The 25,000-nt window shown below is 43.5% G+C and overlaps 1 protein-coding gene across 1 annotated transcript; it reads right to left on the bottom strand.

Moving 5' to 3' along the window:
• Window positions 1–13,511: 13,511 nt before the first annotated feature.
• On the bottom strand, window positions 13,512–24,739 carry IFT43 (intraflagellar transport 43). Its single transcript, XM_066605752.1, has 10 exons — window positions 24,607–24,739; window positions 21,077–21,160; window positions 17,829–17,915; window positions 17,374–17,432; window positions 17,190–17,222; window positions 16,627–16,673; window positions 14,204–14,276; window positions 14,050–14,125; window positions 13,723–13,785; window positions 13,512–13,654 (listed from the first exon to the last, which is right to left on the bottom strand). The coding sequence occupies exons 1-10, from the start codon at window positions 24,646–24,648 to the stop codon at window positions 13,547–13,549; spliced, it is 672 nt and encodes a 223-aa protein (XP_066461849.1). The 5' UTR covers window positions 24,649–24,739; the 3' UTR covers window positions 13,512–13,546.
• Between the last annotated feature and the right edge of the window lie 261 nt (window positions 24,740–25,000).

A 25,000-nucleotide genomic window follows, 5' to 3' on the forward strand; every position in this document is an offset into this window, starting at 1 on the left:
CACCACTACTCTGTGAGGTAAGTTACCATTTACATCTCTATGATCTGTTGCCTGGAATGCTGGGGTTCTTTTATGTACATTGTTTGCATTATGAAAGATACATTATGGACAAATTCAACAGGAAGCTCAATTTTCATTTCTTTATTAGTATATTAATGTCAGACGTATAAAGAAGTAATTTTTCCAGAGAAGCATACATCAAAGATAGGTTCAGCAGCCAGGACTACTTTTTAAGTCAAACGTCTCAAGTCAACACAGAGATACTACACAGCAGAGAAAAGCATGTGTGTATACCTGTGCGACATTTCGAGGAACCTTTGCTTCCATTATTTATATTTAATGCCACATTGGAGACTGACAAAGTGTTTATTTGATCACTTTGGAAAACCAAACTGCAGAAGCAATTACTGATGCGCCTCTAAAATGTTTAAATTCTTATAGTCAGTCAAACAAATTTTGAAAAAAAAAAAACAACTTCTAAGTTATGTATCAGATGGACCCAGTATCATGGTTGGAGAAAGTCAGGAGTTACAGAATTACTGAAGGAAAAACTGGAACAGAATTCTATCATAGTTTCAATATTGTTTTAATAAGATTAGAAATGGCAATTTATCACAATAGTACAGAAATGAACATAAACTCATTAGGTCTTTTATGGAAAGTAAATATACCGTTTACATTAGTAAATTGTGAAAAGTCTTAAATTTTTTTGAGCTTTAACCCTTTCCAATCCAATTTGCATCCTGGTTTTCCTAGAGGGCTTACTCTTTTTCTGCCGTCATACAACGGCGCTATCGGCTGGCTAAAGCCAGTACTGCATGAGGCGACACGTTGGATAGGCTCCGACAGCAGAGAGGCTGGCAATATACAGTAAGAGAACCCCGACGGATGTCTTCCTATATTGGAGCTGTATAGCTTTAAATCCTAATGTCTTAAGAGGTCAGACAGTGGATTGGAAAGGGTTAAGCTTTGGATGGCCTATCCTGATAGGCCATCAATAGTAGATTGGTGGGGTCTGGCATTAGTAACCCACACTGATCGTTTGTTTGCCAGGCTTATGCGTTTGTGCATGGAACAGATTTCTACCAAAAGCAAACAGCTCAGTTCACTCTGTAGTGGCTCAGCTTGGTACTACAGGCAAAGTTCCCATTGAAGTGAATCGGAACTCTGTCTATAATTCCAAGCCGGACCACTGCAATAGTTGAGCTGTCAACTTCCGGAAGAAATCTAATCTATACATGAGCTGAGGATAGGTCATCAATAGTTTTAAAGCTGTGGACAAGCACTTTAAGCATAGAACATATCAGGAAAGAAATTAATTTGTATAGCCTGCAGGAAATGGGAGGCATGATCGAAACCTTTACAGAGTAGCTGCACTTTCATGACATGTCCTAGACCAGTGTTTCCCAAACTCCAGTCCTCATGGTTCGACCACAGGTCCTGTTTTCTGAATTTTCTCAGTATTGCATAAGTGATGTAATTATTGTCAGTGCTTCAGACATTGACACAGGTGTTACTATAGAATATCCTAAAAACATGACCTGTGGGGGTCAATGAGGACTGGAGTTTGAGAAGCACTGTCCTAGAGACATGTCAAAAATATTGATCAGTGGGCCTCCCACCGCCGAGTTTTCCGCTGATTACTGGAACTCTTTTAACAATGAAACAATAAAGGTTCTTTTATTGAAGATTGCTTTATGCACCGTTTATGCTGCCACTCTGATTATCATGGTGAAGCTGTTAATTGGGGTATATGTCCGTAGCCTCGAAACGGGCTCTGCATATCGCAGTGGGAATATAAATTATAATTCCCCCGCTCCAACAAAAAAGTGAAATTTTGGGGAATTTTTGTGTGCTGCTGGAACTTTTTGCTTATTTAAAGATTTGATTACTGGAGCAAGGAGGTTGAGCGCTCACCTAAGCACTGTACCCCTCGACTGTCTTCACTTTCTATAGACTTCTATGTGGGCTGTGTTCAGCTGCTGGAAGCAGTCAAAAAGCAGTGAAGACAGCCGTGGGGACACAGAGCTGCAGCCCCCTCATTCTAGCGATCAGCTGGGGTCTCAGCAGCAGGACCCCCACTGATCAATACTTTGACAAGTCTCTATGGTATGTCAAACGTTAGCTAAAAGTGTAGTTACTCTTTAAGTATGTAAAAGGTTTAAATAAGGTTCAGGAAGTGTTTTCACCAAAAGGAGCTGCAAGATCTGCTCACATATACTGACTGAGGACAGGATACAGACCCCCAACACACAGCAGGACTATGAAATCCCTGGGACATTCACATGTTCCACGTCCAATGTTGTGTACTTGATCAGGTGCAGTAAATGTCCTGTTGGGGAGCTTTATATTGGGGAAACAGGACAAAACTGAGAGCCAGGGTGAGATCTCATCGTCACTCAATTGGAGAGGAAAAGACGGAATTACCTGTGGCAAAACATTTTTGTGATCACAGACATAGCATAGAGCAGATGAGAGTTATCATACTGAAGGGCAATTTCAACTCAGAGCGTCACAGAAGAATTTGGGAGTAGAAGTTCATGGCCATGCCTGATACCCTCAAGAATGGAATGAATCTAAGCCTGGAATTCTTGCAAGTGGAGAATATTTAAGGCCTGAAGGACGTCAAGAGGAGTGTCCTCTTGCCAATCATTTTTTTTTAAACTTCATAAAAATTCAGAAATTGATTTGTAAGAATGTTGCCATCCAATAGGTGGTGCTGCAGAGGTAGTGTTTCTATCTCCTTCTATGTGCAGTTTTTAAAGGAGAGATAACAAGACATCATAAAACTGTCACATTCCTCAGCTCAGTGGACTGATTAAGTACTTATCTCTTTGCTCAGATTGTCTGGTGTTATTTTAAGTCTCAAATTTCTGTGTGTGAACATTTATTAAGTTCAAGAGGGGTGTCCCCCCCCTCCCCTCTGCATTTTTATGTTATATTTGTGCTCCATCCAAACTAGTTTTATAGCCTAATGAAGGGTCGAGAAAAGAACCCGAAAGCTTGCTGTAACATCATGTATTTTTGTTAGCCATTTTGTTAGCCTACAAGATTACCTGGTTTCTCTTAAGGCCTATTTTAGACCAGACGATTCTTGCTCAAAAAAAGAAAAAAATCCCTCAAAGTCGTCTTTTGAGCGAGAATCGTTGCTTCTAACTGCACTGACCTCTTGCAGTTTTCGTCAACGAATCACTGTTCATTTTTTTTCAGCATGCCGAAAGAGAACGATCAGCCTTATCAGGAGTTCACAGCGGGATACAGCTGATAGTATTGTTTCAGCTGTATCCCGCTCCGCGAACACAGCAGTCCAGCTGTGTTCTTCATACTCTGCCTGGAGCGCACAGCTGTATACCAGCTGGGCACTCCGTGAACAGCCAGGGTATGAAGAACAGAGCAGTCCAGCTGTGTTCTGCATTACCCGCTCAGAGTGCTCAGCTGTATAACAGCTGAGCGCTCCGAGAACAGCTGAATGCATAAGACAAGCGGCCCCGCTTATCTTCTGCATACCCCGCTTGAAGCGCAAAGTGATAGCTCAAAACTTCAATGATCACCTTGCTAAATGCACACAACGATTATTGCTCAAAAGTAATTGTTGTGTCCAAACCAGGCATTATTGAGAACAATTACACTTCACTAAAAGCAAAACACAAAATCTAAAATCAGTTGGTAGAAGATCGAAAGAAATTAGATTAGTTGATGTGGATTTTGTGCTGTTGACTGTGTATATTTTTGAATGGGAAAGTTGCCCTGCTTTATCCAAACATTTTAGAAAGACTTCCAAAAAACACAAGACAGATGGTAACTGGGAGATCAAAACATACGTTTTTTAATGAACGCTTTCAGTCAATTATATCTTTTTTTAAAATCTTGCTCTAATGTATGATGCTCTTGAAGAACTATCCTTTCTCTAGTTACAAGACTGAGTTTGCAGTTAGTCGAGCAGACAAAAGTTAATTAATTTGCTGGTCTGTTCATACAGTACTCACGATGAAAAACAGACCTGCTGAAAGGAACATTAAAATACCAATGCAGAGTCAAAAATGAAGTTTAAAAGTGTCACTGGGATTCTGGAATTTGGAGCTACTTAAAGGGAACCCGTCAGCTCCCAACTGCACCATAAACTAAGTTATAAGAGCGTGCATACGACCACCTGAAACGAGCCAGATTTTTGTGTGGCATTCGGACTTCGCTAAGTGACAGAGCGGGAGAGTATGAAAAAAATACATCACTCGACTCCCCGTCACCTACTCGAAGAACACTACAACTTAGTTTATGGTGTTGTTGGGAAGTGACAGGTTCCCTTTAATAGCAGCCTCTTACCACAGTTCCTGCAGACCTAAAGGTAATCTAATATCATAACCCATTTCAGGGTGAGCAAAATTGGGCTGTGCTTCCCAGGTGTCAGCGATGCCTTGTTCTCGCTGCTCTGCAGGCATTTCCTAACTGAAATAAATGAGCCACAGCTGCTCACCTTCACAGAAATGGTGTGAGGCTAAACACATTGATTCACAAACATACAATGCTTGTGGTAGGCATATTGGTGCACCAAACCCTCTCTCACAAACTTTATTGATATGAGTGATTGCTGAGGCCAGACCTTATACCAGAGCAGGAGAGTTATTGTCACAAACTGCTTACCCTTTCACGATCAGCACCTCTAGCATGCCATTACCCTATGGCCCTCCCAGATTACATCCATAGGAACCAGAGGTCACCCACTGTTCTGCTCAATCAATCAACAAACATACTGACTGACCATGCAGCTGCTATGCGGCCTGGGGTCGCTGCATGCTTCAAGCTAAGTCAAACTTCAGGCTCTAGTCCTTGACTCAGTCCTCCCCCTTGCACAAGCGGTACAGCTGTATCTAATTCTCGGGCTGTACTGCAACCAGAATTTTACTTTAAAACAAAACTGGGATCATGTCTCTAACCACAATACAGAAGGCTCACGTGGGAATTACATATACCTGCAACTCTCATTGCTGCCTGTGTTTCTATTGGTTTTATCTCAGCCTAGATAGCTGCTATTACTTGGATGTAAAATAAGATCAAGCTTACAACTCTAGCTGTAATCTAGTCTGGATACAGTGAGTTGAAATGCTCCACACCTGGCTCCTATTTCAGCCTGGGGAGGCAGCAGGGGGCATGCTGTCAGGCTCCAGGGAGAGAATAGGCATATATCCTTCTGCATCTATATAATTGGGATAGAGTTTATATAGAGGACCTATATAATCCCCAATTTAAATTGCAAGTACAAGTTGGTTAGTACATTCCTGTGGTTTTGGTGTATCTTTAAAACACACATTTGTGAACACAGAAATGTGTTATATGCTTCAACTCCTCACATCTTACAGCTCTTTACAGAAAACATTTTGTTCATCTATGGCGTCTGCTTGAGTATCCATTGTAGTTGTAAATTTGATTTTTCATGTAATTTTTTTAAAATTATTGTTTGACTGTCAGGTTTCCTGAAGGTTGTTCTTTGCAAAAATAATTAAAATACTGTTTTTGCTTACATATGCTATGTGTTTCCAATAATATTTATGATACCATAGTAACTGTTTGCGTTATACAGTATATATTTTAACAATTTGTTGATGCCTGTAACGCAGCAGGTCGTAGACCGACTGCGCCACTGACTGATTTGACTTTTGGCTACTCCTGAGGGCCGCACTAAGAGGACCCTGTTCTTCACTCTTCAACTCTTATTCAGAAGGATCTAGCCTTTGCTGCAGGGAACCTAAGGTTGCTTCCCTAGGAACAGTCTCAGTACAGTAGCAGCTGACCCAGGTAGGCCAGTAGGCACTGAAGCATGGTACCACTGAATACAGGCAGGAACATTATAAGTAAATGAGATGAGGTCAGGCCAGGGGGAGTTCTTACAATATGGAAAACAGCTAGAAGGTCAGGGCAAGTGGCAAACTGTACAAACTGTAATCAAGAAGCACACCAAGGTCATTTCAGTAGAGTTCGAGAGAGCTGGGAACACAGGTAAGAGTCAGAACTAAGAGTAATGCAGATACTGTAACACCTTTACTTTGAATACTAGGAATCTTATTGCTAAGGCACCCTTCAGTGAGGAAGGGTGCCTTATATAACCAGAAAAGCTTCATAATTAGATGGGAAAACTGGGTGCACATACCGACCCTTCTAAAGGTGGGCCAAGCACACATGCACACCCTATGGGTAGAACTGATAGCCGGAGGGGCAAAGTGGTGTCTAATGCACAAAGGAAAAATAAAATGCTGACAGTCGCGACCAGCAAAAGGGAAAAGTGAGATGAGGCAAAGCTGGCCATCAGACATAACAGCCAAATATTCACCTCTGTTTGTGCGCTTTTGAAAGCAGAAACTTTTGTTGATGTGGAAGAAGACTGTTTTATATATATATATATATATATATATATATATATATATAAAAACTTTGCACAGCGTGATCTATTATTTTTACATTGTTTTTGTGTGTAAATCTCTGCTTTTAGGTGCAAGCATATATTTTAAGATTTTGTTTTTCTTTCAAATACTTTTTATTTGTCACTAAGTTATACGAAGGTGGACATACCTTACATGAAGGTGCACATAGCTGTCAACAAACCATTAAGATAACTGCAATCATCTGGTTGTCTTAGTTCATATAAGGTTTCACGTTGCACTTCCTTATCAGGGTGTCTAATTTAGTGTATTTTATAGGCTGTTAATTTTTTTTTAACAATTCCAATGGGAACAGGCTACCCTCCCTATGACATGCTGCACAGTGTATGAAAATATGGCTACAAAACCACAGAAGTGCAGAGGACACAGGGTCCAGACATATAGATTAGAACATGCAGAACTTGGAGAAAATAAATGTCTGGTCCTTATTTTATATTTATGAATTGTACTTTTGAATTTGGAATTTTTGTTTGATCTTCAGCATGCATATAAGCCTGAAACTTTAGGAAGAAATGCCAGTTCAGGACAATATAATTCTATCTTCTAGGATGATTGTGTGGGGAAGGACAATAGTTAACAACCTTTTGGCAGACGTTACAGCTCAAACAGAGAGGAGGTAAGGGCATTGAAAACCAAGTTGAAACCCCAAGGAGAACCTCTGGAAGATGTAACTGGCTGAGACATAGATACTGCTCTAATAAATCTTCAGATCCAAGGAAGAGAAGCAATCAGTTTCAAATAAAGCAGCACAAGCTGAGGTCGGCACTTGTAACGTACTCAGACTCAACTCTTTATTTAATCCAACCTGCGAAAAATGCAGTACTTGGAACATGGACACCAGAAAGTAGTTACATGGGCTCACCCCTGTAGATCTGAAGAATGATTTCCAGATTCTAAAGATCAATGTTTTTAAGTAATCCTTTTCCTACTACTCAAGGGAATAGCAGTCATATTTTCAGATAAACTGTGATCTAGAAAAAGCCTCAAAAAATGCATGTTTTTCATCTGGGAATGATACACTGGTCCTTTAAACAGAAGGTCTGGTCTGCATCAGCAACTGTGGGTCCATTATTGACAGTAGATGGGGCCATATAAACCATGCTCTTCTGGGCCAGAAGGCTGCCACCAGCATTACCTTGGCCTGATCTTCTCTCATCTTCCTTTGGACTCTTGGGAACAGAATCAAGGGTAAAAAAGTAAACAAAAAAGACTCCAACTCTACTTTTGCAGGAAGGCATCTATTGCCTATTGGAATCTCCAAGGTTTTGGGAATATAACCTCCTGACCTTCCTGTTCATCCTCGTCGCTAAACAATCCTGTTGAAAACATCCTAATTGAGGTACCACTCTCCCTGATTAATAATTCAATGCTTGCGAACTGAGAAAGTTTGCCTTCCACTTCTCTGTGCCTCTGAGGTGACAAGCAGGGAAGTATAAAATTCTTCCCTGCACAGGCTCAGAATTTCTCGGGTGATCTTGTGCTCCCCAGGTGGTTCAAGTATGTCATTGTCGTCATGTTGTCTGACATTATCCTCATAGGACAGTCTGGTGTTTTTGTAACCAGCCTCTCCAAAGCTCTGAAAATGAGCAATAAGGTCTTTGGCATTGAAAAATCTCCCAGAAAGTGTTGGGCTCCAGAGTCCTGGGAGTATCTGCTCTCCCATATGGGCCCCCATCCTGAAGGGACTGGCATCTGTAGTAACTATTATTGAGTCCTCCAGCCTCCTTTAGGAACCCCCAGGATGTTCTTTTTGAAGTCATAATCTCAGATCCAAGTACGTTTTCTGGATAATGACACTATCCAAGCTATCATCTTTTCTGCAAACTGACAGAATCTCCGTCTGAAGCAGCTACATCTGACCCTGGGTCCAAAAGACTGCAGAAAAGCAAAAAGAAGGGGACTCTAGGACATATATTGCTCATCACTCGCTATTTGATTGTCTGAATTTTCTCCTGAGGAAGAAAGGACTTATGACAGGTGAAATCCAGAAGAATTCCCAGACATCTGACTCTTTAGGTGTAACAGTCTAGATTTATGCATTTTACCATCCAGCCCAGTGATGACATGATCGATAGGACCTAAAATCGTCCAAGTATAAAGGACTACTAAAATATCCTGCTCCCTTATATAGGCTACCATCTCTGAAACTACCTTGGTGAAGATGCATGGAGCCATTGAGATGCCAAAGGGAAGGGCACTGAATTGTAAATGAAGTAGGCACTCCTGCACTCAAACCGCCACTCTTAGGTATTTCTGGTGATCTAGATGGATTGAAATATGATAATAGGGATCTCAGATGTCAAGCATTGCCATGAAACAGTCTGGATAAACAAGATCTATTGAAGCCAGATGAACTCCATCTTGAATCTTTTGTAGCTTAGAAATCTGTTTAGGCCCCCTGATATCCTCAATTTCCTCTCTCAGCCTCATACTTCCCTTTCAACCTTCAACTACTCTTTATTAATTTGCCTCCATTTCTGCTCTAATTATAAATCAAGCCAAGTCATTGCTCTTATTCTCGTCCCCAACAGGAACTCAGAGTCTCTTGAAATCTAACAACACCTTCCGATGGACGAGTTCATCCATATCCTATCTTGGCATTAAAATAACCACTTGCTACTCTGTAATGTTAATTATCCATCTTCTCTCAAGACTCTTCTTGCCATGATGGACACCTGGAGATCCCTTCCTATATCAGATTGGACGCATCAGCACAATTAAGATGTCCTGGCTTCCAAAATTATTGATCTTACTCTGGGATCTCCTGATGCCTAGCCTATATTCTTCTTAATCTCCAAAAGATAATAATAATCTTCATTTGTATAGCGCCAATTTATTCCACAGCGATTTGTTTGCTCTCCTTCGTTTGGGGGTCCTGTAAATCAAGAGTTTCCAAGTACCCAGTGCACACCCACAAATTAAAGGGGGCTGGGGATCTCAGTCCGTACAGAATATCATCAAACTGCGGTAATTACACAACTTCCTCTTCTACACTCCACTACTTCCGCTCCTCTCTGGGTCCGAATCTCAACCTGATCCCTATTGACTACCTCCTTTAGATACTTCCAAAATCTAGACTCCCTCTTCTCAGTCCTCTAATGCGGCAGTCCCTCTCTGGGACTCTGTTAAATACTCTTGTAACCTCTTGTCCCCACACATGCACCTTATCCCTATTTGGAATAATTCTAGTTTTCCCCTCTGATGTTTTGATGGATTCACTAAACTACACCACCTTTTGATGAATAAGTGGATTGTTTCATTTCAGTCCTTGAACTCTTCCCACGATATTCCTAATGTGTAAATTTTCCTCCATCTCCAACTCAAGCATTGGGCGTTTACCCTTATGCGAAATTCTGAGGATTTCCCTAAATTCACTCCATTTGAGCACCTCTGTGTCTACTCTCCTTACTCCTCAGATCTAATTTCACTTCTCTATTCCATGTTAAACAAGTCATTGCCTTCCTCCAGGCATCCTTATGTCAAGAATAAACATAAACTGAAAAATATTTAATTGAAAATAGCCTTCCTACGACTTAAGGGGGGTGGACGGCACTGGGAATAACGACACCATGGCGTGTTGTGGTGTCACATCAAAATATTTTCAACAATTTTCAACTAAAGGTTTTTGATTTTATACTATTTTTTCCAAGTATTGGATGAGTTGGATCTTCTCCTGCATTTATTCACACAGCTTTTGGCCAAGTGTATCCACGCTCTGTCCGTGCAGCTTGGAGGAAGTGGTGAGCTGGACTCGTTTCTTCTATATATCCTTATGTCAAGACATGCGAACAAGACTTAACTCAAAATAGGGAGCCTGTAGCCTGGGGAAAAATGTGATTCTCAGTTTCTAAATGCTCAATTAACACCATTTCCCTGGAATCAGCTTACATGGTGTTCATGAGATGGTATCTGGTGCCACCACAGATAGCACATTATGTAGTAACCTATCCCTCTTCATGTTTCAGGGGTTGTCCTAATCCAGATACAATGTATGGCAGATATGTCCTGAGGCAGTAGGATTCTGAGCTGGAATCCATGGTCTGGCCTATGGCTTGCTTAATGTGAATCTCTATCGCAATGCATGGGTGGCTCTACAACCTCACGACACACATGATTTATCCTGAATCCAGTTACATCTTTTAAAGGCCCATTTAGACACATTGATTACTGCTCAAAAGGCATCTTTTGAGCAATAATCGTTGTGTGCATTTACACAGCAAGAGGATAGCTCAAAATTCGCAGTTTCAGTGACAGTTTTGAGCATTCACGTTGCATAAGTGTGTAAATGAAGGCTCACACTGTATGCAGAAGACAAGCGGGACCGCTATCTTCTGCATACAGCTGTTGTCTATTTGGAGCACTTAACTGGTATCCAGCTAAGTGCTGCGAGCAGGGTATGCAGGAGACAAGCGGCCCGCTTGTCTTCTGCATACAGCTGTTGTCTTCTCAGAGTGCTCAGCTGGTATCCAGCTGAGCACTCCGAGCGGGATATACAGAACACAGCTGCAGCGCTGTCTGTTTCATACTCCGGCTGTGTTTTCCAAGCGGAAAAAATAGCATCAGCGGTATCCTGCTGAAAACTCAGCGTGCGGCATGGATAAGGCTCATCGTTCTCTTTCAGCTTGCTGAAAGACAACAATGAATGACTCGTTAACAAAAACTGCATGACGTCCATGCAGTTAAACCCAACGATTCTCTCTCAAAAGACAGCTTGGAGCGATTCTAAATGGACCTTTAGGGCTCATGTCCACGGGCAAAATATGATTTAAGATCCGCAGCGGATCTCCCGCATGCGGATCCGCATCCCATAGGAATGCATTGACCACCCGCGGGTAGATAAATACCCGCGGATCGTCAATAAAAGGGATTTAAAAAAAAATGGAGCATGGAAAAATCTGGACCATGCTCCATTTTCGTGCGGGTCTCCCGCGGGGACGGCTCCCGCGGGCTTCTATTGAAGCCTATGGAAGCCGTCCGGATCCGCGGGAGACCTAAAATAGGAATTTAAAGTATTTACCATCCGTAGCGGACCGGGAAGGTCTCCTCTTCCTCACGGCCGCATCTTCCTTGCTTCGGCTCGGCGGATGTGCCCGGCGCATGCGCGCGGCACGTCGACGACGTGCCGGCGACGTGCCGCCGGCGTGAGGAATTCATCCGCCGGCCGAAAAAAAAGATCCGGCCGTGAGGAACAGCTGACCTTCCCCGCCCGCGCCGGATAGGTAAATGCTTTTAAATTCTTATTTTCGGCGCTCATGTCCGCGGGGCAGGAGGGACCCGCTGCAGATTCTACATGGAGAATCTGCAGCGGATCTTATTTTCCCCGTGGACATGAGGCCTTAGTCTTCCTCATTTTTTGGTGGCTAAGTAAACTATCAGCTATTTATGGGGAGGAAAAAAGAAAATTTCCTTACAGGAGGTTAAATCTAGGATGGACAGGTTTTTTCATAAATGGGAAGTTATCTAGTATACTCCTTGATAAACACAAACAGTTCCTGGCGATATGGCAACTATGCATTGATTATGTCCATCCTTACCACTCCATCTCCTCCTCTCTGGCCCTGACATGATGCTACTTTAGTAGATATCTTTTGATACAAAGAGTAGGCTTGCCTGGGCTCCCCCAGTCCCTTGGGCTTGTCCACCCCATGCGTTTCTTCTGCACTCTTGCCTCTTCTAATCCTTTCCTCCTCCCCTATCTTTGGTTACTTCTTTCATTCCATTTTACTTAATTCTTCCCTCTTTCTTTTTTCTTGTTCTTTATTTTGAAGATTATGGTTATACTATTGTTCCTGTTGCATTCCCAGCTACTCTGCCTAGAATTGTTTATGCTATCAATGCCTCCATCAACCATCTGTGTGCTCCGATTATCTCTTCCCATATCAGTCGAGAGTCAAGCTTTAAAAGATGCAAATTCTACCTTAGGTCATCCCAGCAATAATCGCACCTGAGCATTTACACAGGAACAAGCATCGCACAGTGAATGGAGGCAGGGATTGTTCCAGCCAGTCTGTCTCCATTCACAATAAACAGGCAGTTATTTTATAAGTGAACTGCCTGTTTACACGAGCCGATTCGGCATTCAGTTTTCTGCATGCAGAAACTGAACAACGAACGAGAAGCAAACAAATTTTCCTTGGTAGCTCAGTTGGGGCATGCATTTATACTGAACGATTTAGTGGTCCATATAAAAGAGCCCTTAAGGGGCTTTTGCTTGTTTATTCCTTGTTTTGTTCAGTTATTCCATTGTGCAGTATGTGCCTTTTATATTTTTGACGCTGAGACATTATGTTGGAATTTCTTTTTTGAAAATTAATAAAACTTTAAATATAAATCTAAAGGGTCAAAACAAATATTTCCAATAGTGCTGAATAGAGATGAGCGAGTGTATTCGCTAAGGCAAACTACTCGAGCGAGTAGTGCCTTATGCGAGTACCTGCCCGCTCGTCTCAAAAGATTCGGGTGCCGGCGGGGGGCGGGGAAGAGCGGGGAGGAACGAGGGGGTGAGATCTCTCTCACTCTCCCCCCACCCCCCACCCCGCAACTCACCGCTCTCCCCCGCCGGCACCAGAATCTTTTGAGACAAGCGGGCAGGTACTCGCATAAGGCACTACTCGCTCGAGTAGTTTGCCTTAGCGAGTACGCTCGCTCATCACTAGTCCTGAACTCTCCTGAAGGCTTTCTTACTAAAAGTGAAGTGAAGGTAAAGCCCTAATCCTATCTCTTTGACTGTAAAAATACCAGGATAGCTCCCTCCCCACTGTTAGTTCCACTTTCTCAGCTAGCCCTGCCTCAGCCTATACACCCATGTCACTTTTTGGAGGGATGACAGCCCTGCTGATGGTTGCGGTCCTTGCACAATGTCTCCATATGCTAAAGGAGCATAGTGCATGCATACAGCAAACTACCCCCTCAATCCACACTGCCATCTACTGTCCGGGTAGAATTCCTCCATATGGTTTAGCACAATGTACACAATACATTTTTGCTGGGAGCTGAATGATTGGATACTGCTGTGTCTCCTGGCTCCATGGCACTCCCTTGTAGCTGGGTGCTGCACAGAGAATCATACTAGATTCTGAATGTCTGAGTTAAATAATTTATTAGATAGAGCTTATTCAGGTGAGCAGGCCGTCCTCCTTCTCCGTCTTCCCTAGGTCCCATTCTGTGAGCAGTTCTGAAGAGACCTCTGTGTACAGCAAGTCCCAATCCCAGCGCAAATCATCCTGCAGAGGAGAACCAGGTTACCCCACTGTGCTTATCAGCCACCATATCCCCCTCCCAGGACACTCACCTCTCGCACATCTCCCTCTGGAGACAGGACTTTGGTTAGAAGCTTCAGGTCAATGTCTCCATCCTAGGAAAGCATCAAAACTACAGCTATTATTCAGGTAATCACGCACCAGTACTGAAAAACACAACTGCCTCCATTCTGTGAACTTCAAAAGTGCCCATCAAGGGGTAGCGAAACTTCCTGTCTCAAAGGCCCCTCCCCTCATCAAAACACTGCAGAATTCAGCACCGCTGTGGAGGGGGGATTACTACTTGTGCAGCCGTGACTGGCATTATTTATAATAAGTGATGTCAAGGAGCCGGCATGAGGTGTTATAACAGGTCTCACCAGGGTCTGGAAGGCGGCGTGTCTCATGAGGTCATTATCCAGGTCTCTGTATGTCATTACTCGGTTCACCTGGACACTGCAAAGCAAAATAGATGCATGTGTGTTCACAGTCACCGTGGGAGATAGAGTAGTGTGTATAGTTATAGCTACTTACCTTGGAGGTGATGCTACCTGCAGCACCAAATCCTCCTCTTGAACGTCTTCCAGATCTGGGATCACAGGTATATCTGAAAACAAGGCACAAATGCATGAGACAGGATCCACTTTCTGCAGCTACCTGACTACCAGTGCATCACAGAAGGGGAAATCCAGAATTAAAAACAATCACAGAAAACGGCCGTTACTTACTGAGTGAGGAGTGCATATAGATGCATCCTCCTCTCACCATGCAGGTAGCTGACTACCAAACGGAGGAGCCAATAACACCTGTGAGGGCACCGATGAGACACCCACTCACACTGCCTCCTGATAATGAGGGGGGTGGATGCTTGGTGTGCACTCCCACACATAGTGGATACAGGGTGCCAGACCATTCTGATATATGTAGTTCACCATGCAGACCAGCAACCTATTAATGACGCCATGATAATTCGGCGGGTTGCCCTGCATATCCATCAGTGAACCACATTGGTACTGCCACCCTGGGCTCCCCCTGGAGTCTTAATGCCACACTGCATGTGAATGATAGATAATAAATGCAAGGCATTGGTTGGATGTTGGCCAAGATACATGAGCCCACTAACCACTTCACGGTTCCTTGCGTTGTAGTGGGTCCCTACACTAATATAAATGCATCACAGAAGGGGGAAAAAAATTAAAAACAATCACAGAAAATAGTCGTTACTTACTGACTGAGGAGTGCATATAGATGCATCCTCCTCTCACCATGCAGGTAGCTGACTACCAAATGGCGGAGCCAATAACACCTGTGAGGGCACCGATGAGACACCCACTCACACTGCCTCCTGATAATGAGGGGGGTGGGATTGGTAGTCAGCTACCTGCATGGTGAGAGGAGGATGCATCTATATGCACTCCTCAGTAAGTAAGTAACGGCCATTTTCTGTGATTGTTTTTAATACCTGACTACCGGGAGGCATTCCCCAATAAGTCACACTGCAGAGTATGCAGGGGTGCTTCCCTACTCCCAGCCCTGCGCTACGCATCTTCACTATTCCTTTACCCACCATTCTCTGACACCCACCACACTATGCCTGCACCCACAGTGCTCTCACACCCACCACAATATTCCTATACCCACCATGCTCTCTCTGACACCCACCACGCTATTCCTATACCCACCATACCATTCCTGTACCCACCGTGCTCTCTCTAACATACACCACGCTATTTCTATACTTACCATGCTTTCTGTCTGATACCCACCACACTATTCCTGCACCCACCGTGCTCCCTCTGACAAACACCAGGCTATTTCTATACCCACCATGCTCTCTCTGACACTCACCACATTATTCTTGTACCCACCGTGCTCTCCCTTGACACCCACCATGCTATTCCTGCACCTAACATGATCTCTCTTACACCCACCACGCTATTCCTGCACACACCGTGCTCTTTCTGACACCCAACACACTATTCCTGCACCTAACATGATCTCTCTGACAACCACCGCACTTTTCCTGCACCCGCCATGCTATTTCTATACTCACCATGCTCTCTCTGACACCCACCACGCTATTCCTGCACCCACCGTGGTCTCTCTGACACACACTACACTATTCCTGTACCCACCGTGCTCTCTCTTACACCCACCACGCTATTCCTGCATATACCGTGCTCTTTCTGACACCTATTACACTATTCCTGTACCTACCGTGCTCTCTCTGACACCCACCACACTATTCCTATATCCACCATGCTCTCTGACACCCACCACACTATTCCTGTACCTACCGTGCTCTCTCTTGACACTCACCACGCTATTCCTGCACCTACCATGCTCCCTCGACACCCACCGCACTATTCCTGCACCCGCCATGCTATTTCTATACTCACCGTGCTCTCTCTGATACCCACTGCACTATTCCTGCACCCGCCATGCTATTTCTACATCTACCATGCTCTCTCTAACACCCACCACACTATTCCTGTACCCACCGTGCTCTCTCTAACACACACCACGCTATTTCTATACCTACCATGCTCTCTGTCTGATACCCACCACGCTATTCCTGCACCTACCATGCTCCCTCTGACACCCACCGCACTATTCCTGCACCCGCCATGCTATTTCTATACCCACCGTGCTCTCTCTGATACCCACTGCACTATTCCTGCACCCGCCATGCTATTTCTATATCTACCATGCTCTCTCTGACACCCACCACGCTATTCCTCTACTCACTGTGCTCTCTCTTACACCCACCACGCTATTCCTGCACCCATTGTGCTCTTTTTGACACCCACCACACTATTCCTGTACCCACCATTCTCTCTCTTACACCCACCACGCTATTCCTATACCCACCATGCTCTCTCTGACACCCACCACGCTATTCCTATACCCGCCATGCTCTCTCTGACACCAACCACGCTATTCCTGAACCCACTCACCTTCACCTTCGTTAGAATCACCTAGACTCTGTTGCCTTAGGCGGGTGCTGCAGATACAGAAACAACATACAAATCACATTCTAAGACATGTTTGTTTTAGAAAATACACATTACTTTAGAGATGTATGTGTAAATATATATGTACTGCATGGGCCATGGAAAAGTAGCCTGGCCTCTTACAAAAGCTGTCTAAGAGTGCATGCACATGTCGATGTTTTGCTGCAGATTTCAGTGATACCACCTTTTCAATTGAATTCAAACTGAAGGGGTGAAATCTGTGACAAAACCTGCAGCAAATAAGCAACATGTGAACGCAGCCTAAAAGAAAATCTTTGTTGCCCATAGCAACCAGTCATAGTGCAGCTTTCAGTTCTTATACTGGGAAATTGAAAGCTGCGCTGTGATTGGTTGCTATGAGCAACAAATATTTTCTTTTAAACAGCTTTCATAAGAGTGTGGTCTGGATTACTTTTCCGTGGCCCACTCACACACTCATGGGGAAGACATACATCACTGCATACGATATGTAAGGTTACGTGTTGCTGCAGATGATATATACTCACTCCTCAACATCTTCAATGCCACGCTTCCCCAATCTGCAGAATAAAAAGACAAACGCGATGATCAAACCTGTAACACGTGTGTAATATGACAATAGACACTGCACACCGGGCTCCGATTAATGTTATATATAGCAACACAGGACCAGCATGTACAGCCGACCCTGGACTACAACCAGCTACTCACTTGGATGTTCCAGACGACTCATCAGCCCATCCTCCCTGTCGCAGGGGCTTCGGGGGACCCTCAAACAGGAGAATGGAAATTGTGAGAAGCAAAAAGGAATGGAGCATTATGGGAAATGTGATATGACAAATAAGCCACAACCTACAGGACGTGACTGTTTCTGAAACCCCCCAATATTATCAATGGATGATTCTCCGTGCAAAAATGCATTGAAAGTGTGAATAGACCTCCACACAAATCCCCCCCTCCACAGAATGGTCAGCGTGGGAGGTTGGCCATCAGTACCAAGCACCGTGCCACCCCCTCATATAATACTGCCCACAAAGCTTCTCTTTTATATTCTCTACATTATGTGACTATCCAATAAACCAGATCATCCAAAATTCTGGATGTTCTGGATTTCATATATTTTCAGTATTCCTCTGGAACACACAGGAGCTCCCCTCTTTCCTCACTTCTCTGGATGACGTGTCATGAGGAACTTCACTCTCCTCCTGCTGGATGTCCTGGGCTTGCCGGGCACGACGCCCCATCTTTATTTCCTGGGGACAGAGAGGTCAGAGGTGACATAATGGCAATTAGTGAAGCGCGGTGAGAGTTTGTGAGTAATGTGCCGACGGCAGTTAGTGGGGGGCTGCGGTGTGATGAAGGTACTTAGTGGGGAGCAGTGAGGTGCTGGAGTGTGACAATAAAAGCAGGTGGGCAACACTCCATAAACTAGAGCTCAACTTTGAAAATGCAATTGGCAGCATCAGAAAAGACAAGAGAATAAAGACAGGGACATCCGATAATATGATGAATCCACACCAAAAAAGTTAAAGTAATTTAAATATTATCCACTGGTACTCATAAGAAAAGGCCAAGGGGGTGCAGACATTCCCTTAGGCTATATTCATAAAGTCTGTTTCTGCTGCAGATTTTTCACAGCAGCAAATTTGCATCAAGAAAAACTGTATCAAATGGTACAGATTTTGCTGCGGAGTTTGTTACGAATTTACTGCACATTTCACCCTTGCAGAACGTGAACTCAGCAGCAAAAAAATGACAAGCTGCGTGTTTAAAATCCGTAGTGAATGTCAGCTCCGTGCAGCATTTATCCGCATGACATGGATGATATCCTTTAAATCTCATCCACATGGTTTATACTGTAAGGCCTCATGTCCACGGGGAAAATCTGGCCCGCCGCGGATTCTTCATGTAGAATCCCGTAGCGGGTCCCTCCTGCCCAGCGGACATGAGGCCTAAAATCAGAATAAACTCAGCTGCTCCGGATGATGCGGATCTTCCTTCCTTCGCGGCCGTATCTTCTTTCTTCGGCCCGGCGAATGTGCGCGCATGCGCCCGGCACATTCGCCGAGCCGAAGAAAGACGATCCGGCCGCGAAGGAAGGTAGATCCGCATCGTCTGGATCAGGTGAGTTTATTCTGATTTTAGGTCTCCTGTGGATCCGGACGGCTTCCAGAGGCTTCAATAGAAGCCTGCGGGAGATTCGCACGAAAATGGAGCATGTCCATTTTTTTCCCCCGCACGCGGATTCGCGCCTGGCGGGAAAAATGACATCCGCAGGTATTTAACTACCTGCGGGTGTCCAATGCATTCCTATAGGGTGCGGATCCGCGTGCGGGAAAAACGCTGCAGATTTAAAATAAACATTTCTTTGTGGACATGAGGCCTAAATGCTGCAGATTTTCTGTGCGGGAAATCCACATTTATGGCCTGTGTGAGTAAATCCCAAGAGTAAAGAGGCATAAGACAAATAGTCAGTGACATACCAGTATTATGTCAGGAGGGGAATAGGGGGAGTGAGGCCTATGCATATTGTCAGACTGTGGATTCCTCAGGGGAACAGTACATCCACAAAAATGTATGTCAACAGGAATGACAGGCACTTGTCTCCTTAAAGGGAACCCGTCATGACCCCACAACACCATAAACGAAGTTATGGTGCTGTTAAGGAATGTGACAGGAAGCTGGGTGATGCATTTGTAATACTCACCGCCTTCAGCGGTGTCCTCCTCTGAAGTTCCGGTGGTGCAAACAAATTGTTTTTTAATGCAACAAAAGTTTGTTTTTTTTTTAATGTCCCATAAGGGAACTTGAACATGTGATCTTTTGATCGCTTAGATATTACACTGCACTACTTCTGTAGTGCAGTATATTATGTGCAGCTGTCATTTTTTCAATGATCGGCATATCAGATCGTATCTTTGGCAGGAAATAATAGGACATCATACATGGCAGACCCAGAAGCCATTATTTGGCCTCCGCTTGCCATGACACCCTGAGATTGCTGATAGGTGTCATTGCAAGTGGCCCGATGGAGTAAGGGAGGGGGATCCAATTCATATATATGTCGCAGCAAGCATCTAAGGGGTTAAAGCAACTGGAGACCAACTAGTGGTCTCTAATAGTTACCCAATGCCCAGACTGTTCTCAGGTGCTGGGACAGCAGAATGCACAGAGCTGCTAACTTCTTCTGCAGTGCTACTGTAAAAATGCAGCGTGTCAAAAAGACTACCCCGAACCACCGGTTGTACGGCAGTCATTAAGAGGTTAACGTTTTTTGGGCACATTTACAAATTACTATGCGTAAATACAGACTTATTACATTCATTACATATACATTTATTTATATTTTTTTTAAACACCAAAATTTAATTGAAAACTTTTTGTATTTTTACAAAGAAAGCACGCATGTACAACATAGGCATATACCAAAGAGTTGCAAAAGAGTATATCAGATAATGTCTAACCCGACACACATATCTGGTGGGAAGCAGAGAAGAAGCATGACTCTCTTGGGCTTCAGTAACAAAGTCAATGAAACGCACGACCCGTAATAAAGCCAACATGGTCAGAGTGGATTAGACTAGGAAGTGAGGGGGGAAAATATGGAGGCTAATACAAAGGCAAAGAATTTTGGGCCCGTATTAAGCGTAAAATGGGTTGAAAATTATGGGGGCCATATGCAGATTTGCCTAATTTGGGGAGGGTAATTACTAGAGCTTTAGGGAAGAACAAGCCCTTTGCTGTTGCATTACATTACATATACCGTAGTAGCTAGATAAAGATAAAGTCGGTAATTAATCATATTTTCTGCAGCATCTGTTATATAACTCATCAGGTCTGGAAGTCTTATTGGGTTTCAGGGTTCCGACTGTATCCAGGGTCTCTAGAGATATGAAAGGTAGTGAAAGACTTTCAACTTGATGCACAGTTTGGCAAGAAAGGGAGATTTTCATCATCATCATCGAGTTTTCTTGCCCTAAGGCTGAATTCCGCGGCCCATTCCATTTAAAAAACAAAGTCAAAATCCGAGGCTTTCTGGCATCACGTTTGTCACGGATTGGCATGCACAATTTGCCCTGTCAATGGGCAAAATCCTTGTGTGGAATTATGATTCGAAAACAAAAAAAAAAGTGAAATGTCACTTTTTTCTAGTTTCCAACGTTGTTTCCATATTCCAATTCCACACACAAGTTTTGCCCATTGATAGAGCAAATTATCTGTCAGGTCGAGCCACAAACTGCAGCAGAAAGCCGTGGATTTTGATGTGGTTCTTTGAAGTGGAATTTGTCTCTTAAAATTCCGGGTGTGGGGGGGACGGGACGTGAGAGGTTGGGGTGTCACGGCTGTTAGTGAGGAGATGTGATCACACTTAACGGGGCAGTAGGGGGTGGTGGTAGGTAAGTGAGCTGCTCACCTCTCTGGATGATGTGCCTCGGGGAATGTCACTCTCCTGCTGGATGTCCTGGGCAGCTCGGGCACGACGCCCCATCTTTATTCCCTGCGGACAGAAGTTCATAAGTAACTTAATGGCAGTTAGTGGGTGGGGGGGCAGTTAGGGGTGGGGTGTGAGATCCCAACTATATATAGTAAGGGGCAGTGTGAGGTGTGATGAGGTGACACCAGTTAGTGAAGGCAGTGAGGGTCGGGGTGTGATGAGGTTACAGCAGTTATGGTGCTTTTAGATTGAATGATTATCATTCAAAAAATCATTCAAACAAGCGAAAGTGAACGTTAATCGTTCAGTCCAATGATCAAACGATCATCGTTCGCTTTTCGCTCATCATTCATTATATGTGGGCATACAAATCATTGTTGGCTCGTTCACTGTCCTTCGGTTTAAACAGCAATCGTTCAGTTGTTCTCATTCATTTATACAGCGAATGTGAACTACAGAACGAATCTGAACGATGGCTGTGATTGGTTCATCAAGCCCTGCATCTTTTCGCTGAGCAACAGTGTTCGAGAACCAATCAGAGTCAGCGCTTCCTGAAGGCAGGATTTATGAACCCACCTAAGCAGGAAGTGGCGGATAAAGACTAGAAACAAGTGCGGCGCAGCTTCGGGAGGAGAAATGTGGCAGAGCGGACAGCACCTGTTGGGTAATGTATTCCTTTTTTTATTTTTAAATGCAGCTAGGGCTTATTTTCAGAACAGGGCTTATATTTCAACAAGACAATAAAGTTTTACTACTTGTTGAAAAAAAAAAAGTTATAAAATTTCAGAACACCCCCCCCCCCCATCCTTTTACCATATTCACAATAAAAGAATCTAAATAATAAAACAAATACATATTTGGTATCGCTGCATCCGTGAAAGTCCGATCTATCAAAGTAACGCATTAGTTACGTCATCAGAAAAAAACAAAATCAAGTATGCCAGAGATGCGCTTTTTCGGTCACCCTGTCACTAAGAACAAAAGGTCGTATGAGTTCAAAAATGGTACCAACGCAAATAACAGGTTGTCCAGCGGAAAAATGAGCCCTCTGACAACTGTGTTGCCGGAAAAATAAAAGTTATTGCGCGCAGAAGATGACCGCCGAAAATAATGAAACAAAAAAATGACTTTGAAAAATAAAATACAAGTAGTACAGCAAAGAAAAAAAAATTATATTGCTATCGTAGTAATCATACCGACCCATAGAATAATGTTATCGTGTCATTTTTGTTGCAGTCTGTGCGCCGTAGAAACAAGACGCACTGAAAGATGGCGGAAGTTTATTTATTTTTTTCATTTTATTCCACTTTTTAAAAAGGTTTTTCAGTACATAATATGGTACATTAACCCCTTACCCCCTTTAGTGGCCTGCCCGGAAAATCTCCAGGGTTGGTGCACTGACCATGCAGTTAAACTCCCGAAGATTTCCGTTGACAGCTCTAGTGCTGAAACATGCAGAGCGCTGAGCTGTCATCTGAAATCTTCCGGGGTTTTTACTTGCATTGTTGACTCATTTAAAAAAAACCTGCCTTGTGAGGCATGACATGGTAATAATAAACTTGCCACTGAAGGGGTTAATGAGGCAGCCCCCTTTTTTTTGTATTTTCATTTTTTCCTTTCCCCTTTTAAAAAAATGTAACTCCCTTATTTATCCATCGACGTTGCTGTATGAGGGCTTGTTTTTTGCGGGACGAGTTGTGTTTTTCAATGGTGCTATTTAATGTACCATATAAGGCTCTCATTCCACGAACGTGATTTCGCCGGCAGTAAATCGCCAGCGAATCACGCCGTCTGAAGCTTTTCATCGCGTTGCTATAGAAAGCGCCGGCTCCGTGTCCACGAGCAGAGAATCATTGCGATTCTGCGCTCGCGGACGGTAATTTGCAGTATGCTGTGAACTGACGCGATTCTCTGCGGTCAGCCTATCTGTCAGATGGATCTCCGCCGGTAAGCCTGTCTGCCGGCTCCCAGGCGGCGGAAATCAGCAACGCCCGTGGACAGGGGGCCTAATATACTGAAAAACTTTAAAAAAATCTTAGTGGAGTAAAATAATAATAAAAAAAAGACATTCCACCATCTTTTAGCCCGTCTTGTTTCTACGGCGCACAAACTGCAACAGAAATGACATGATAACTGTATTCTATGGGTCAGTACGATTACTATGATACCAAGCCTATAGAGGTTTTTTTTGCTGTACTACTTGTATTTTTTTCAGACATTTAATTTTTTTAAATTATTTCCATCTTTTGCGCACAATAACTTTTTTATTTTTCAGTCTACGTAGTTATGCGAGGGCTCATTTTTTGCGGGATGTCCTGTAGTTTACATTGGTACCATTTTAGAATACATATGACTGTTTGATTGCTCTTTATTGCATTTCTGTGAAACAGGGCGACTGAAAAAGTGCATTTTTAGCGTTATTTTTTTTTTTCGGACGACATTTACCGTGCGGGGTAAATAGTGCGTTACTTTGATAGATTGGACTTTTGCAGATGCAGCGATACCAAATATGTATTTGTTTTATGATTTCGTTTTTTTCTATTATAGATATGGCAAAGGGGGGGGGGGGGGGATTTAAACTTTTAATACTATTTTTTTTTCCAATTAGTAAAACTTTATTGATCTTATTTTTACTTTCATTTTTAGTCCCCTGAGGGGACCACAACTAGCGATGGTTTGATTGCTCCATTACATCATACTGCAATCTGACGGGCAGTCTATCAAGTCACCCCATGGTATACTGTATATATAGCCTGTTTATTCCACTGTATACATTATACCCTATTAATTTGACTGTAAACAGTATATATATCCTGTTCATTTTACCGTAAACACTATATACCCTATTCATTCCACTGTAAACAGTATACATATCCTGCTCATTCCACTGTATACAATATATATACCCTATTCATTTCACTGTATACATTATATATACCCTATCTATTCCACTGTAAACAGTATATATAGGATGTTCATTCCACTGTATACACTATATCCTATTCATTTCACTGTATATGGTATATATACCCTATGTATTCCACTGTATACAGTATGTATATCCTGCTCATTCCACGTCTATTAAGCACAAAAACATTATTAGACTTCTGCCTGTCTGGCTATGTATTCATTCCACTATAAACTACACATTTATCCTGTTCCTTCTACGTCTGTCTTGTACAGGAACATTTTTATATCTTTCGTTATATTTTCACTAATTGGTAATATTGTTTATTCTTTGGTATGTCCTGGGTGTGATATGGTGGATAGCAGTCTGGGGGGCAGTTAGAGACTGGAGTGTCACGTGGTGATAGCAGTCAGGGGGCAGTTAGAGACTGGAGTGTCACGTGGTGATAGCAGTCAGGGGGGCAGTTAGAAGTTGGGGTGTAGTGAGGTGATGGCAGGTAGTGGATGGTTGGGCTGCCTGTGATGTGGCGTTAGTTAGTGGGAGCAATTAGGGCTTGGGATATGATGGGGTCACGACAGTGAGTGCGTCATCGGGCTGTTACCGTAGATCTCCGGGTCTCCCCCATCTCCAGCACATCCTCCATCTCCTCGGCGGTAAACAAAGTTTATTCGTAACCATAACAACTGCCGGATTACAGCGCAGCAGCTCACATCCACTTCCGGTTGCTCTAGGAGTTAGCGGGGCGGGAGCGCCCTCTAGTGTGCATCTCTTAAAATATCTTCGGTTTGTGCCTCTAGTGGACATTGGCTGTACCTGCAGCGCCGAGTATCCGGAGGGAGTCACGTGAGGGGTGTGTTGTCTCCTTCAGGATTGGACTTGGGTTCTTGCGCCCCCTATTTGACAGTTATTGGCTTCAAGCGAACGTATAATAACTATCAATTAGGAGCAGTTTGGCTTATATAAAGCCGCGATACAGTCATTAGGCAATAATGCCT

The sequence above is a fragment of the Eleutherodactylus coqui genome, chromosome 6 (assembly GCF_035609145.1).
Source record: "Eleutherodactylus coqui strain aEleCoq1 chromosome 6, aEleCoq1.hap1, whole genome shotgun sequence".
NCBI classification, from domain to species: domain Eukaryota; kingdom Metazoa; phylum Chordata; class Amphibia; order Anura; family Eleutherodactylidae; genus Eleutherodactylus; species Eleutherodactylus coqui.

What these genes read in the sequence shown, in the direction of transcription:
- IFT43 (XM_066605752.1), bottom strand. Translation starts at nt 24,648, where the DNA reads ATGGAGGATGTGCTGGAGATGGGGGAGACCCGGAGATCTACG. An exon ending in GAGTCGTCTGGAACATCCAA is followed by an intron (nt 17,223 to 17,373) that starts GTGAGTAGCTGG and finishes TTTATTCTGCAG; the next exon opens with ATTGGGGAAGCGTGGCATTG. An exon ending in GGCATTGAAGATGTTGAGGA is followed by an intron (nt 16,674 to 17,189) that starts GTGAGTATATAT and finishes CTGTATCTGCAG; the next exon opens with CACCCGCCTAAGGCAACAGA.